The following is an 18,819-nucleotide window of genomic DNA, read 5'->3' on the forward strand; positions in this document are numbered from 1 at the left end:
TATTTAGTTTAATAATGAGTTATTACTTATTATGTTTTGTACATTTTACTTTGTTGATAACGTTGGAATTATTTGCTCAAGTATATTTCAATCTGAACCATTGTTGAAATGAATTTATATTTCATAGTTAAAATATACTTTTTATAGGTTTGTGTAGAAGGGTTAACCCTTACAATTTATAATTAGTGAAAGTTTCCCAAAGGGATGATTTATGCGGTAATCGGTAAAAAACGAAAAGTTATAAGTTACTATAAGTAAAATAGTATATAGTATTATTATTATTATAAGTTGTAAGTTATTATACTGAATACTGATATTATTTATGTATCATCGCTACTATAGGTAACAACAATATTGCAGGTCCAGCGTCTTATCAAACCCATTCCACATAACTGTCGTAGATGTATTTATATAGGCCAAATTTAGCAGACAAATATACGTAAAATCCTAGAACCTATTGAGTTTTGGGTATGATAAAGGTTTAAAATGAATGACTTTAGATAATCGTGATAAAATTCTGGATATAAACTTCAACTTCCATACATTCTGTTTCAATCTTAAGCTTCAATTAATTCTCAATCTTGAATACGTGATATATTACCGTACATTTTTGAAAAATATGGAAGTTATGAAGTTGAACAAAGATAGGACCAAAATCTGTTGAAGTAGATACACATATATTATGAAACATCAAGGATGTAGTCGTTTAACGTGGAGGTGTACGGATGAATACTCATTGAAATGTCATGGAAAAATATGCTTGGGCTTGAAGATATGAGATCCTCAAAATGGAAAAATCCATAGTCATATTATAGTTGATAAACTCGAGGTAAATAATTTTTTCATAAATCTACTCAAATATTGTTTAAAATGTGAGTAGAAATACATTTTTTGTATAAAAATCTGAGTCTATAGTATAAAAATCTGGGAACTCGCTCTGCTGTATAGTAATTAGTAGGTGTCGAGTGGACCTCGTCATTAAGTAGGTCACTGTGATGGATGTGTTAAATTTAAATCCAATGATAAATCATTGTACATGATATAACTATAATTTATACAACAATTAATATTAACTTATAACTAATATTTTTTTTAGATTTATGCAAAGTTACAAAATAAATTTAAAAATATTTGTGATGAATATTCAAGTGGGGAAAGAGATATCGTAAATTGTTTAATATCTATAACATAAACTATTAGATATTAGTGATTTTTTTGAAACTATTACTAAACTATAATATTTTATTCAACGTAACTTGTGAATTGTTTTATAACATCTATATCATATACTACCTATAAGATATTTGTGATTTTTAGAAAAAAATAAATTTGACGTTTTTTACATTGTCGTTTTTTTCCTATATTCGATTTATACAACTATTCTTAACATTTTTTTGCAGGAAATTTCAATTTATTCGTGTAAATACTAAATACAATATATTATTTCACATCAAAGTGAACTTTTGACGTATATTCCAAAAAATTATTTATGTATCACTTCCTATTGAAATTGTATTATATTTCTAGTTGAATCCTAGCTAAATACTTAGAACAACGTATCCACTCAGATTTGGTCTACTAATGTCCAGTTTTAAAAAAAATCGCCTAGAAATTAGAACAAAGTAACTATAAGATGAAACTAAAACACAATAGACATACAAAAACAAGTTTGTGGATTGTATGACCCAAAAACTCAGAAACACGTATGTAATTTAAAATGTATTGCAACTTTAGCGGTTCTAGTGATAAATGATAATGGCTTTTCCACATACAGTGATCATCTGTTATCCCAAGAACAAATTATTTTTTGTTATATTTATTGTATAATATATTATTATTTTTTTAATTAAATAGTTTCGTGCAAAATAAAATAGGCCATTTTAAATTTCAGTAAAAGAAATACAATAATTTATCTCACAAGAATATGTGTAATTAAGAAACAAAACAGTGTCCGCTATTAAAGGCCTTAATTTGTATTCCCTCTTATTTTATTACTTGGCATATTCGAAGGTACCTGCGATCTATTCATTGATAGAAAAATTGGAAACGTATTGTTCCGTATACAGATAACATTTTGGCGATTCACTAGTAGTCTTATCCAAAAATGTAAATGAAAAACGGAGATAGATTTCTAGTAAATATAATTTGCTTATTAAGTATCACCCCTTTTCTTAATAACATCTTGAGTTTTTCGAGTCATAACTCAAATCAAATTATCAGTATTTTTTATATGCACAATATCCAATAGTATTGATTATAAAGTAATAGGTACTTTCTTTAACTTCTTACAATTCAGCAATAATAATAAGTCCAGTTTTATTTTTTTTTGTACTCATTTTAAATAGCTCTAATGGGATAATATTTCCAGAGTATATCTAATAATTATATTCAATGTAACTTGTAAATACATTTTCTGAAAAACTATAAGAAGATTTCAAATTATATTTTCCGAAGTATCAATTTTGTTATATCAACCTACCTCTGTATTTTAATTGAATAAAAATCTTTATAAAGCTTTCGGAGAACTCCTTCTGATTACTAGCCAAGAAGAGTCGTGTAAACCAAATATTTATATTAAGATAAATACCTCCATGTAATCAGTCTATATCATACTATACAAATTAAAATAGAGTTAATGATGATCTTATTTTTCTAAAAAAATTTGGTTATTACTCTAAAACATTTTATTTTCTTAACTATCAATAATTATGTAAATTGATTGTTTTTTGATTTTCAACTTTTAATCTATATGAAAATAGTTTAAAAAACTTTTCTTAACTCTTATTTGACTATTCTTTTTCAAAAATTTACATGATTGTTATTTAATTTTAACTGTTTTAAAAACATAATATATTACAACATAGGAAAAACTTCTATTATACAGGGCGGGGTTCTGACGATTTATAGAGAACTGTGGTGAGGTACTAAAGTATATAAGATAAACTAGTTTACCGCCAAATTAAAGTTCATGATTTCTAGTTTTACTGTATCCAGTAATGGTGGACAGGTGGCCTGTCAATCAGCGCGTTTTTACCGTTACGACATTTATTGAGGGTAATGGAGATATTACCTGGCCACCACATTCTCCCGATTTGACTCGCCTGATTTCTTTTTGTGGGGTTATATTTTGAAATCTAAAGTATTCACTAATAAGCTGCATACACCATTAGAGTTAAAAGAAAACATTAGACGGGGAATTATAGCCATCGATCTGCATGTCCTACAAAGAGTTATAGACAGCACCTTTGAAAAACGGATAGCCGACTGTTTACAAAATTGAGGCGGCCACTCAAGTAATGTAATTTTTAAAAGTTAAGATTTTTGTTGATAACAATTAAAAATAATCTTTATGTTGAATAAAATACAATTTGTTTCATTACTTTGTTTATAATACTTGACTAATAAAATTCGTCAGAACCCATTGCTCCACCCTGTACTATAATAATATGGAGTTCTAATTGCATGTACTTACTACGCACAGACGAGTTATTTATCCATAAGTATACAATATATTACTACATTTTAGAAAAGTAGGTCAGATTGAATTAAATTAATATTATTATGTAAACGATAAAGTTAACAGTGTAATATTTAATGTTTAAAGTAAGGTTTTAAAAACATATCGATTTCTGATGATACCTCGAATGCTAGGTAGGTATTACATATTATTATTTTTAATAATTGTTTATAAGTTTTTACATAATTTATACGCCATAGATATTTAATAACATCATGGTTATTGTATCTGCCCATAAAATAATACAGTTTATTAGTGGAGTGTATAGGTAATAGTTTGAACGCTAAAATAAGTTCTTAAATGTGTGTTGTAATTTCGCTTTTTATTTTATAACGCCGGATTTACTCAACTTGTATGTATGTATGTATATGTATTATATATTGTTTGCTTTTTGTCTAGACACTGTTTTGAGGGTGATAAATGTTCTCTAATTCTTTCACGTAGTGAGTCCATTAATCGAAAATTAGATGTAGATTGTACTTCAAGTTTTTAAAAATAGCAAAACTCCCATTAGTTTTCGGAACAACGGACAGTTTTATCGGTTGGCGCTTCCGGTACTCGCGGTACACCGAGTACGCGGTTCACAGGCAGGATCCATTCCCACATAAGCACGTACAAAACTTTCGACCATTATTGGCAACAAGTTAAACGTATACATAGCTCAAAATATAAATCGTTAAATGGTTGTGTGTAGCCATCAAATAACACATCGTTAGAGACACGCGTAATATCAGCGGGACGGAAAAAACACAAAATTTCGATCTGCAGAATTATTGATCAGTGAGTTTAGATGCTAAGCCGGGCGGGTTATTACATTTCACTGTAATATAATAAACAGTGAAAAAAAAACGTTTTACAACCGTAGGACTTCTAGTGTGTGGCTGATGTGAATGTTAACGCAGTAACTCATAAATTACTACACACGCGTGAATCCGTTTACCTAAATGATTTTTTTTATATGTATAAAACATAGTTGTAGGATTTTAATTTCAATCATTCAACGATGTGTATAACATCCGAAAATACAATTTTCACTTTGGTCGTTCCTCGGGGAACTTGTAAGCGTCGACGGTTAGATGCACCAAAACTTGTATGTATCTTCACACAAAATGCCATCCGTTAATCAAAAAGTTTCAATTCTTTTCTCTGTCTTGTTTGTTTTTAAAAACCCATGATTTCACATTCAATCAGAGCAAACGATATTCCCTAGATAATATATTTCAGAGTAAAATTCAACACATCACCGTTATAAAAATGTATCTTTTAAATGCACCGAAATACTGTATTTTAATTCGAAATCCGTCGAAGGGAGTCCGACTCATTTTCGTTTTAAGTTTACATGGAATTCTCAATGAAAAAATCAAAATAACAACATTTAGGTATAGGCCCTACCTACTTTTCACTAAATATTTGAATTTACGGTTTTATAGTTTTACGATGTGATCGATTTGAAAATAACAATTCATCTTCCTCGTGGATGATATTATACGAACGCATATATTAATTATTGTATGTTAATTTTTGAACCAAAGGGGCAGACAGTACACATGGAGCATAATATGCATTTCGTACGTACGTTGTTATACACGTACCTGAATATTGTTTTGACATAGAACGGTAAATTGAGACCTTAGCTAAAATATAATCTATATAGTCTGCTATAATAATTCTACAACCACTAACAATATCATAACTCATAAGTTCATAATATAATACAGGATTAATCACTTTGTCAGTGATATATTATATTATAATCAATGATATCATATATAAATATATTAATTATGAATGTAGTTTTTCAAATTATAATACAATTTTAAATTATTGTTAATTTTCTTTGTATTGATTTTTACCTGGCCATGGAATATTTAATATTAAAGTAAAAATATTTCTGTATAAGAGAAAAATAAGATAAGTTTATGTATTCCATTATATTCAAGTAGGAGAAGGAATATTTTTGTTTGTTTATTTGATATGTATTCATTTTTGTACTATAATTTTATTTTCTGTTAAATATTTAAATCAGAACCCAGAAAATTTGTTATTTTACTGAAGTATTCCAGTTTATTGCAGTATGAGTTTTTATTTTAGAACATGAAAAAGATCTTTTAGGTTATCCATTGTTAGATGGTACATATTTTAAGACATTTTCGTGTACGTACCTCTAAACTTTATCAATATTAATTATAAGATTGTAACGATGAAAGCAGGAAGAAAATATCAGAGATAATTTCCATACAGTAGGGAAATCACCCTTCGTCAATAGTGGATAAGAGACTATTTGTGAACAATTTAAGTTTAACGAACTCAAATTTCTTTTTGGTAATGTAGTTTTAAACATATCATGACCATTTTATCTGATTTAATAAAAGTTTATAATGTTGTAAAATATCTGTTTAGTACTGGAAATTATTAATTAATGGGTACTTTTTGATAAATTTGGATGAACATACGTTTAGTTTTTTAAAATTTTTTGTTTGAGTGCTTTTATTTGTAAGAATGATATCTATAACATTTTTTTGTCGTTATTCAGTTAAATTTTCAATGAAAATTACTAATTATCTTTTTTTTAAATATCTGAACACATTTTATCTATCCGTTGCAAAGTTTTCAAACTATTAAAATTTTCAATAATCAATATATAGGTTGAAGTATTTTCTGGACCATATATTTTTGTATGTTTACTTTTGATACGTTTTCGTCAAAACTTCTAATCGTTTTATCATTTAAAAATTTGAATTTACAAATCAATTGAACATTTAAAAAATTAAAAAACACAGAATAACTCTAAATACATAATAAGAATAAAACAGCTTAATGTAAATAAAAGTGACGTTACATATATCTAACCTAAATGCAACACATTTTCTAAGAAATATTCCAAATGAATTTTGCATCATAAATTTGGAATTTTTTTAATAAGAAAGAAGATCAGTATTTTTATTATTTTAGCTTAATAAAAATTGTAAACATAAAAATATTAGTAATGATATCAATGTCTGTATTAAAATTGATAGTTTACTTTATAAAGATAAATTCTTAAAAACAATGTTATATATTAGAATGAATATCAAATAATATTACAATATTATAAAGTACAATAAATAACAACATATTATAGGTAGATATGTATTTTTATAGGTATTTATTAAAATGCAAAATATATTATAGATTTATAGGTGCATCCATCAACTAACCCTACCTTACTGGTATATAAATGACATTTAACTAAGCAAAGACCTTTGTATAAAACAAACTTGCTTCCATCACGTGTAAGAAAACTCACGAAGGGTTAGAAACCACTTAAGGTTCTTCAGCCAATAGCCACGCCTATAAACAAATTCCAAGCAACTCGCTTAGAAGCCTAAAAAGGAACAGCAGTTGTACCATGGCGCCTTCCACTTTCCTATGTTATGACCTCATATGTGATACAAAAGTGCTTGTTGTATTATTCTCAAACACAGATTGTATGTTATAAGTAAATGCATTTTTATATGATGAAAAAAAATTACACAAAATAGAGGACCACTTAAAAGCCGTAAGAATAGCATTGATTTTCACAATTATTTGAAGTCGTTCGCAATATATTATTTATTACAGTATAGTGTTCTTTAAACCTTATAGATTTCGAAAGTTCATCTGAAAATTAAAACATATTTGTTTGTCATTAATATACATACCTCATCGCGCCAGTAATCATTTTTTGTGAAAAACAAAATTAAATGTCGGATTCAAATGTGTCCTACAACTTTATAAATTGTGTCCACTTTACTAATGACTATTATCAATTAATATAGATTGATTGATTCAAGCTCAATTTGTTATTTCCGTATCGCAATTATAAAAATAAAAACAAATTAGTAATTCTCGAATGATGATATTATAAATGAAATAAAAATGTATTGTAAGCTGTCAAAATTACAAAGAAATTAAAACGCATCGGAGTCCTCAAGGAAATATGGGAATAACTAAGTTGCATGTACATCACATTATAATATTATACACTTGTTGCCCCTGGATATCATATTAAATGTACAGCTGTTGACGAAGCCTTTGTCACAAGTTAAAAGAGTATAACTTTACATAATATCATTATTGTCTTGTCGTTCTTTATGCTAGCAGAAAAAAAAAATTATAATAATCACCAAGTAGCATAAAATACAAACATACATTTCTTGAGAGATCGTAATATGTATTCATATCCAAAGATGTCAACATACAAAACAAAATATTGAATACCTGTCTATTCGTTTGATTACGCTCGATGATCCCGCAGCGTATATGGTTGTTTTTGATATCGTATCAGAACTAGACTTGTACAATATTATTATATTATAACAGTAGTATTGAAGTTAAAGTTTTTTTTTAAAAAATATATCTAATATTCTGCTCGGTGACGTATAGAATTCAGTGTGAAAGGCGTAGTTTAAAATGTCGTGAGACGTGTTTTGCATGCATGGTCGAAGGTTGTATACCCGGTATAACCACACCACACTTAGCCGTTTGTGCATTTCGAAATTCTAGCATCCAGTATCGATGTATACATAAATATATTGTACATCGAACCGACAACGTGTTATTGTTTTAGGCGTTTACAGCCGGGCAAAAACAACAACAAACAGTGCGATCAACAGACGCAGATACCGGACGCGGTGTCTGCTGGCGCCAGTGACTCGAGGAATTTCCGGTTGAAGACGCTCAGACTTCAGCTGAACATGAACCCGTCGACACTTAATTTGAGGTACATTCACGTATAAAATATACGTACGGTCAAGTTTACATCACCGCAGACCACTTGACTGTCCGTATAACTGTTATAGATTTGTCCCTCGTAAAAATTTACCATCATTGTGGTTACACATTTTTAACGCACGGCCAATAACAATGATCAATATTGTATAATACACCTACCCACTGCATTATTGTACGCTTGTTGTGTGCAAGGGAAAAAAGCGATCGGCGCTTTTCCCCTTGATATTTCCAATTTTCTTTTTTTCCGACCACCGACGTTCAGGTCACCCTATACGGGTACCTTTTGTCGGAGGACACATACAATGTATAATAGGTATCCAGGTCGGTTTATGGATTTTTGAGCACTTTTCGCCCGGCGAACGGAGAAAACTGATTTCTACCCTATTGTGAACATCCCGTACACCGGATCAATCAACCCGAGGAAACAGTCCCCTCCCCCCCCCGTTCCGCCGCACGCAATGAATGGAAAACATTCCGACGTCAGACGAATGGGAGCCATTGAATATTGACGGACTGCATTAGGTTTTTACCCCATCTACCTTTGTTATTATAACATAGGCTCGGAGCCACACGGATTACGAGGTACCTACCTACACAGAAAGCGCAGTAATAGCCGCGGAAGAAAAAATATTGCCCGGACGCTCAGGAAATGCAAACTGAACAAACGCGTTGGCGTAAGACTATAGTGCGCGAATTGATGGATTTTATTGCGTTAAAAAATGCAAGTAAAAAAAAAAAAGCCACTGTTCGACGGACGGAAAAATGCTAGCAGAAATGTTTTTTTTTTTGCTGTTGAAATTATGACTTAATTTTTAATACGCGTTAAATCCCTTTGGTTATGCCAGTACACTGCGGTTTTATAACCATCGTCGCGCGATAACCGTATTCGTTATTTTCATTTGTTCTGGAGAATAATATTAACGAACTTAAATTTAACTAATTGGTAAAACCACTCTAATTACTATTTCAATAGCGTTATAAGTTAGTCCACAGTTCATTCGAGGTACGTTTCTGAACTGAAATTAAATACTACGTTTCGAATACATTTTGTTTTACATATATTTTATACAAGCCAATAGAATTAACATGTAATTATGCTACGGACAAAGCAAACGCTGAAAATAATTAAATTACTGTTTTAAACGGTTATATTTATTTATTGGTATTGAATAGTGAATACTATAAGTATTAAGAAAATAGTTATTTTACGTCTACCTTATATAAACAATTCATCTGGATATAAGTTTTGAAGGAAGCTGCTCCCTATTGTGCGTAGATTGAAGATTATAAAATAATTTTAATTTTATAAAATGTCTTATCTCAAGAAAATGTCTGGTGCTATTAATAATACATGGAATTAAAATTAATTAAAAAATTAAGCTATTTATGATGTGATTTTTTTTACTGAACCTGGAGGATGCCTTTTAATCGTATTATATTATAATAGTTGATTGTTATTAATTAAATTATAACTCTTATACGGAATACTTAATATTATGTCAACAAAATAATTAGGTTTAAGTTCTATATATTTTTTATTAGAGTTAACGATTTAATTTTCAGTTTAAATTTAAGTAATAATTTAATAAATGTGTTGGGTAAGCCACACTTGTCTTGAAATTTTACGAACAATTTAAAACTGACCGATTTCCAGATTATAGAAATGAGGTAAAACAGTTTTTGAATTTTTCATTGCCCCAAAAATGTGTTTTCTGAAAAAAAAAACAAATCATTCTGCACTGTACAACCAAAAGTACAACATTATTATTCACGAACCAATGAAAAATATATCAACCAGAGTATTTTAGATGTGGATAAAATGGTATCTTGTCATTTCCAATATAAATGAGATATATATATTTTTCATATTCAAAAGTGTCCATATGACCTGTATTCATATAGATTTAAGTTAAAAATAGGGAGGCCTTAAATTTGATCTATTTTTGCTGTATAATAGTACGTTTATTTTCTCTCTAAATTGTTCGTAATATGTGACCAAGTTTTCGGGTTGTAAAAATGCTCCAAAAGTTTCGAGAAACAACTTCTTCAATTAGAAGAATCGATTAATCGAGTCTATTGGTACTTAAGAAAGTAATGTTCCAATTTAGAAATTATACTGTTTTGAGAAGCCCAAATATCACAAAATAGCAAAAAAGATAATGAGAAAATGTACAATAGAAAAAAATAGGATATCAATTTGGTTATTTTTTTTTGTTATTTAAAAATAATTAAACAAGAGGCCTATAGTTGATTGATTGTAAATTCAAATATACATAAAATAGTTTTCATAAAGAATTGAATTGTCTACTTAAATATTTAATTGATAAATATTTGGTTGTCTACTTGTAACACCTAAAATTGAGAAATTAAGAGGTTGTCACACTCCCACTTTTTAAGGGATTTATATAGGACATTTTAAATACATATTGAGAAAAATGAAAATGTTTAATATTTTTAAACACGAATTCAAATTTCCTGACCAGTACTCCTATGTCAGTGCCATTGTGGATTTAGTTGATGCTTAATAATATTATGAGCATATAATATAGAAAAACGGTTCACGTGAAAGGACCACTTAAGGTGTATTACTGTATTAGAGGGATGTCAGTGAACTATTAATTTTCTCTATCTAAACCACGCGTGTAACATACCAAATGTTCTGTTGATCTAATTTAGTGTTGTTAGCTTTAATATTAAAAAGTGAATTTACTATTGTCAGAATTAATGACAATAATGAATTTTGGTTCGCTCATGGACTTTTATTGATATTTTTAACTTAAAAGCGAGTTAACAGAATTTAAAAATTGTAATATTTTACAAAGTTGTAACTGACTTTATACTTAAATATCTAAGGAAATCTCACATTACGTTGCATTGGTTTCTTGGAGAATATTCTGATTTTTATGTTTGATAATAGGTCAACTAACTCCAAGATTAATGCAAACATCACAAAGTTGGATCTTGTGAACACAAATCAACTTTTTGGCGATGCGAATCAAACATAAAAATCCAAAAATACAGCAAAATGTTGTCTACTGTATGATGTATAAATTTAGTATCATAAATTTGACTGTGATCTGAGAGGTTCTTTTATACATAAACGGTTTTCACAAAAAAATTATTCTTTTTTTGGTAGGTATAATATTAATCAATCCTAAGTAAGTATACCCATGACATCATATGTTATTCAAACCATAATTATTACATTTTGTCTTCATCACAAGTAAATCTGAAAATCTTTACGAATATTGTGTTTTTACAACCGTCTAAAAATATGATTTTAAATTAATTTAAAATGCACAATAATCGGATGTATTCAAATTATAAGGTATTTGTAGTTTTAAACTTAGCTTTAATTTTATATTCATGAACGTTTCGTGAATAATTATTACCTATTGTAATATTCTTTATTGTATAATTTCATACATTTCTCAAATCTTTAATCATTAAATAATTTCATGAGCAAATTACGATATTAAATTTCAATTATTTAAATTGTAAATGCTTAATATATATATTATTGTAATTAAAAATTAAACTCAGATCCATTTTTTTATCAACTTTAATTTATCAGCTTATTACTGTTTTCATATTTTCAGGTACCTATTTAAAAATATTCATCGCTCATGATCTCTGTATAATTTACCCATAACTTTATTTTATTAATACTTCCTTATTGTTAGTTATTTATTTAGTAACCAGCTCTATGCATGTCAGTGTGTCACACAATATTTATGTTGAGTAATACGATAACGATGGCGTATCGAATAAAATAACTTGTCCTTGATCTTACCAAATATAACAAAATAATGTACAAGTAACCTATTAAGTGAAAATCACTAAATTGTTGTTATTAGTTATATATTTAATATACCATCCATTATTTGGAAAAATATTCATCGACCATTTTATTATGCGAAAGGCCATTCAATAACCTTAACATATTACAATATAAAGAATACAGTATCATATTGTTATATTAAGGTATAACTATTATGCCTTCGACATTTTCGTTCGTGAACATTAGAAAATAATATGTTAACTTTTATACCGGTTACTAGTTAGTCCCACTTAGGTATATTTTAATATTTTCTTGATGTTAATTTCCAGATACATGAAATAATGGTTTGCCATAATGGCAAATGGAAAATATGGACAGTCTTTATACTTAGGAAATTAGTTTTAAATAATTTAATTTTAGTGTAATAATAGTGTATTAGTGTCTGCTAATAGCGATTATAAAAGAAATATTATTTTAATTAATTACTATAATATTAAAATATACAGATGATTCGATTTAGTTAATCGCTTAAATAAAACGGATTTAAATCAATTTATCTTGTGTGGATAATTTATTATAATTATTGTGATTTATGAAAGATAATATATTATACATATTTTTGATGAAATTAATTTGTTCATAATGAGTAATGACTGAAAACTATTGTTTTGAGGCATACGTCATAATATGTCCATATAGTAATTGAATTACAAATGGCGATGTCGTTTATTTGGTTGACAAGTATGCATAAATTATTATATATGTTATACCGTCTCAATTGCTCTAATTCTCAACTATATCTGAGATATAAAATGTGTACAGTCAAAAGTGGAGGTAAAAAAAGATTCGTTGGACGCAGTAGTAAAATAAATGATTTTAGTAAGTTGTTTAGTGTATAGAACATTAAATTGCATCATATTATACGTGTAGATGACTAACACGCTACTTATTACTGAATATCATTAAATTATTATAGTATAATATTATGTTTGTTTACTGAGTACACCTAAAATATAAAAACCCTGTTAAATAAATTACAATTCTTAAACAATATTATTTTTAAAATATCTTTGTCAGGCATTGGAGAGGAATGTATAGATGCCTTTCTAACACGAATAAAGACTATACGCCTTTTGGGAAACTCCCCTCCCCCTCAACTAAAAAAATTATATGCATTTTTAAATATACCTGCTTCTATGGAAAAATTTACCATTTTAAAGTAATTACAAATATTTCATAAATAATGATGATTTGGTACCTTATTATCATTGTGATGAAATGTATATCAAGATATTTAAAATTAATATTATTTTACAACAGTGAGATTCTCATCATTCTAAATTATGCAACTTTTATGATGGTCTCTGAGATATAGGTTTTTTGAAAAAGAGGCATAAAAGGCGTTTTTCCAAAGTTATTTGCAGCGTAGATAGATACTTAATACACATACACAGATATATTATACATGCATTGTATAACTATTGTTAAATTAATGTTTTGATAGTGAATTAACATGTAATTCAATATAATACTATTATATTAACAATGTGTATAAAAAACTTGAATGATCGGGATTTTTTTTTATTATCATTACTTTTATTGATATTATTGTTCTACAAACTCACAGAAAACGTCACTAAAAATAAAATATATTAAATAATATCTATTATAATTATATACTTTTGCTTGCAGATTTCTCGCTAACAGACAGAAGCGTCAGAGCCTGGCGGCCGCCAACGCCGTTAGAACCGAACAAAAGGCCAGCAAAGTGTTGGGAGTCGTGTTCTTCACTTTCGTGTTATGCTGGTCACCATTCTTCTTGTTGAACATCGTGTTTGCTGTCTGTCCAAAGGAGAGCTGCCCTGTACCAGACCACGTGACCGAGGTGTGCCTCTGGTTGGGATACGTGTCTTCAACAATAAACCCGATTATCTACACGATATTTAACAAGACGTTTAGAGCCGCATTTATCAGGTGATTTGAAATCTAATAATGAATGGTCCGAAATTAACTACAGGTACATGTGGTCAGTGTCACAGTGTCTAATTTACCGACTCCGTCGGATAGGTATATGTTAAAAATTAAAACGATATTAGGTACTGCATAACAGTGACGAGATCAGCTTTTTTTAAAGGGAGAAAGAATATGATTTTATTACTATTCTCATGCAACGTTTTAATATTGGGATAAAATATGCTTTCATTGTCTTATCATATATTTTATAAGACAAAGGGGGGGAGGGGAGATATGTCATATTACAACCCCCTCCCCTCCCATCAATACCTCTGTGTATGACACATTAGTTGTGTCTACACACACGCCGACGGTGGTCATGCTGTAGTTTCGTGTAATGTTAAAAATTATAATAACGATACAAAAAGGAAAAATACTGAAAAACCTGATGTTAAAATATTGCGGACAATTATTGATTAGACCCGTAGTGACTTGAGGTAGGTTTCATTCCGACGGATTATTGAAACGAGTTGGTCTAGAATATTGCGGTGTTGTAATTAAATTTACGATCGACCGAGTGTTCTTAGAACTTTTCAATTAAAAAAACTAATGTAATATAAATAAAGTTTCCGTTGTGTTTTAAAAACAGTGTAATGTTTTCTTCGGATTTGTCCGACAAAAATGCAGCATGATGACAAATGATTTCAGTGCCACCAAATATTATTGAATACGATCGATCAGGGGTAAATTTCGTACAAACTTCGATTAGGTACACTGCTGTTAGAAGAACCTTATTATTAAAAAAGTAACTTCCAAATCCAAAGTAATGTGTTCTTAAGTAAATGTAATTTGAAGTATATTATCTGCGCAATAGTGGCTGTAGCTGATAACTCTTGAATTATTTCATCACCACTCTACTCATCTTGACTCTTCTATTCTAATCCGCAAGAATAGAAAATAAGTAAAACTATGTATTTTGTTACCGCGTTCGCCGATACCGTTTACGAAGCATTTTATACAGCAACGGTTCATATTTTGCTGGGGACTATGAAATCCAAATCCAAATATCCGTAATGAGTTATAAAAAGTATAAAACACCTAAAAAACAACCCAAAAGGTAAAACGTGTAGATATATTGCTATATAATTACTGTAATAACAGTAGTGGTATACTAATAAAACTTAACGTTAAAATGATAATGACGAAACAAATTACGTTCGACGTGCTGGCGGTGTTCCCTCGCGCATTATGATTGTAGCTGTATCGGGTTGGGGAACATGCCCGAACATAATATATTATGTATACAGGTAATTTAGTGTGGGCCTTTTAATTATTATTTTAACTGCATTCAGGGAGCTACAGGAAATATAGTCCAAATAATATTAATATGTTCTTGTTGATACATTTATTATAACACATCATAATCAACATTAAATATTATACAATGTTTCGAAAGACTTAGTGTATATAATATGTATAATAGTCATCCCGAGTTCTTTAGTGTTGTTACCGTAGAACAATTGAACTTGTTACGACGTGTATCTTTTAAAGTTTTAACATGGGTTTAATAAAATGATAATAATATTATTATCATGTCCATGATTTAGGAGTCATTGCATAGGCACATGTGAAAATTAACTATTTAAACAATTAATGTTAAGTTATAAAGTTATTTAAAAATATTAATATTTAATTATTTTTGGCTCAACTATATTAAGTATCGATTGCAATAACTTAGCTTTTCCCACTTTCAAAGTAAATTTTAGTAATGGTTTTTCATTGTCGAGTTAAAATCTTGTTTTTAAATACTATATATATAAATGTAATTCTAATTTTTTAGTTATTTTCCGACGAATAACGCTGTATGCAAACATTTAAATAAACATTTACTGTTAAATTCCTAGATTTAAAAATGCATTTGACACTAATCTGTAATTGCCCAAACAATTATGGTTAGTGTGCAATAACATTGAATCGTAGAATGTATTTTAACATAGATAATATGTTTATATGTTTTTGAGTTGGGTACAACTTTTTTTTTCTAGCCGATTTTTGTATTTCTTTGTTAAGTGTCATAAAAACATAAATCAATAAAAAAAGAAATTTAAATTAAAGTCGTAACAAAATTTAGTTTGTTGCTAGATATTTTTCCAATGCACTATACCCAGAAATAAGTCCATAATTCGTCAATTTCCCTTACAGAGGAAAAATATATAGTAGCATGCTATGCTTATAATTTTAGCAAAATATTTAATAACTGTTTAAACGCTTTAAAGTTGCAATTTATTAAAAATAAATAAATATTTGAGTCAAGTTGATTTTTTCGTATTGTAGTTTCAAACATTGAAATATATATTTTATGATAACTGTTCCTTTATAACTTAAAGTCCTTAGCTTTTACCAAGCTCAACTAACTGAAGTTCATCGTTTTCAATAAATTAAGTTGTCAACCGTTATGTATTATATTATTACGTGTTGTATTGCATATTAGTATGTGCCAGTATATTATTGTATCGCGTCGGGTAGCCTTTGGATGGGCACTTGACGATTTCGGGTCTTACCAATTTCGAGTTTTTATGTCATTTGATTCGGATCGATTTTCATTCCTATCGCGATCCGTCTGTTCCAGGTTGCTCAAATGCCGATGTCACAAGACCAGACCTCACCGGTACAGATCGGTGACGGACAACCGACATTCCGCTCTGATAAGCACTCCGTCCGGGGCGGCTGCCGGAGCCGCCACTGTGCCGTTGTCCCTGTCGCTCCAGACCACTCCACTGAACACGTCGCCACTTGTGAATGACGCCGCCACTACGACCTTTGCCGACACAGCCGTTGCCGTCATGGCTGCGGCCGCTGCGTCTAAGAAAACGACATCCACGCCCGAGTACCCAGACTCATTTATTGTCCAAGAATGCCCGGAGGACAGGGCCAAATACTGAACCTGAGTGGGCTGTGGCCGTTTCCGCTCGGACGATGTCGTCCCGAAACTTGAAAATATTCGAGTACTTATAATAATATGTTGTTTTATTGTTATTTTGTTTTTACAGCATAACGATATAATACGTAATATTAGATCTCATAATATATTATTATGTCCGATCAGGCCGAGTTGTTTCGCATACGAAGTGGACCTACATATTGTAAAAGACGTGTTTAGAAGGGATTTACTAGTGTAAATGTGTGATATTAACTTTCTATAATATTATATTATAATTGTTGTCGCAATCAACATTTCAATTGTTTTTTTATATATATAATAATACTATTCCTAAAAAAATTGAAATTCTTGTTATGTTGATTACAACAAAAGTTATCATATAGTTGGTTAATATTACATTCGTCAGTTAATTTCTACAGTTAAACTCTACAGCTATATATGTGTGTACTAAGTATCACTTCTGGATTCACTTCCACTGATGTCCCCATCTGAATTCATGGTAATATGTAAAACCAGAGTTATTATTTATTATTATTATCATATTAATAGACATATCACAATATGCGTCCACTCTGTCTTCCTTTGTTTCCTCCTAACCCTTTCACTTGCTTCCTGTCTGTGCACCCACCCAAGCACTCGTATCTATGCATTTTCATATACGATGTAAGTAATCGAAATAAAAACAACTGCTAACAATGAGGAGGGCCAATCAATCTTTATGAATAGGTACCTATCCCGTAGGAAAAACGCACACTCGCCAGAGACGGGGAAGTAATATTATGTGAATAATCGCACCTCTCGGTGGATGAAAAAAAAAATAATAAGGGTGCACTGTGGTTTTTGATCGTTAAATTGATGAACTCTGGGCCTAAAAATCCGAATATAGGATATCGGTATAAAGAGTTTCGTAGGATGGGTGGGAGAAACGAGAGCTCGACGAATTCTTCGCATAAATAACTATTATACAATTATTATTACTTACAAGTGGAAAATTTTATATCGGTGTGTTTTTCATTTTTATTTTTATTTTTATTATTATGTCAAATCTACAATATTTCGTAGGTTTATAATAATAAAATAGGTACGTGTTCAGGATATTTTAGCACGATATTGAGGTACACCAAAACATTAAGATGTTAATAATATTCTTTCTATTGTATAATTTTAATAAGCTAAAGGCAGTAGTTAATATTTGTTATATTATCAACACCGATGTTCGTCAAACCGATTTACTGATTTATATAATGCATAGTTAATAGGTAGTTAACCAATAGGTAGTTAAAAGTAGTTACACAGTAAATAATATTATTAAGTATAGTGCTTTTAGAAATAAATTATAGATTATTTACCATTGTAAATGTATTTTAATAGAAATCATTTTTTTTTATTATTATATATACACCAGTGTGTTAATGTCTTATGTTACGTTCAAATTAATTTATATTTGTTATTCAAACATTTGTGTTATAAATATGTGCGTGGAAATGTAGTTACTTATTCGTTTTAAATCTAAAACATATTGTAGTTAAATAGTATTAATATAAGAGTTATTATCAAAAAAAAAAAAATAAAAATAACGTTATAATTATTTAAATATAATACTGTTTCAAATTTAAGGAATAATTTATAAATTATATTATAACAAGTGTAAAAGTGTTCATTGGTATTTATTATAAAAGTTGAAGAATAAATAAAATTATAAAACAAAATTGGCGTGATAATAGCTTCTTTTATATACTCAACCCAACCAAAAATAATATACGTAGGTACCTATACTCTGTTATTGGTATTTTAAATTACATCAACAATTTACGCAGTATTTATTGTTGGGTCTACACTTTAATGACGTAATGTGTCTTAAAACCATAACATGAT

General features: G+C 29.2%; 1 protein-coding gene across 3 annotated transcripts in view; it reads left to right on the forward strand.

Annotated features, from left to right (window-relative positions):
• LOC111032926 (5-hydroxytryptamine receptor 2C) overlaps positions 1-18,517 on the forward strand; it is a 95,504-nt gene extending 76,987 nt beyond the window's left edge. Inside the window, exons 6-8 of one of the 3 annotated variants that reach the window (XM_022313410.1) lie at positions 8,106-8,258; positions 13,743-14,024; positions 16,633-16,945. In XM_022313410.1, coding sequence (XP_022169102.1) covers positions 8,106-8,258; positions 13,743-14,024; positions 16,633-16,945 — 748 coding nt within the window. Of the gene's footprint in view, positions 1-8,105; positions 8,259-13,742; positions 14,025-16,632 lie in introns of all 3 variants that reach the window. The other 2 variants (XM_022313411.1, XM_022313412.1) reach the window with 2 other exon arrangements.
• The last annotated feature ends 302 nt before the right edge of the window (positions 18,518-18,819 follow it).

The sequence above is a fragment of the Myzus persicae genome, unplaced genomic scaffold, assembly GCF_001856785.1.
Source record: "Myzus persicae strain clone G006 unplaced genomic scaffold, MPER_G0061.0, whole genome shotgun sequence".
NCBI classification, from domain to species: domain Eukaryota; kingdom Metazoa; phylum Arthropoda; class Insecta; order Hemiptera; family Aphididae; genus Myzus; species Myzus persicae.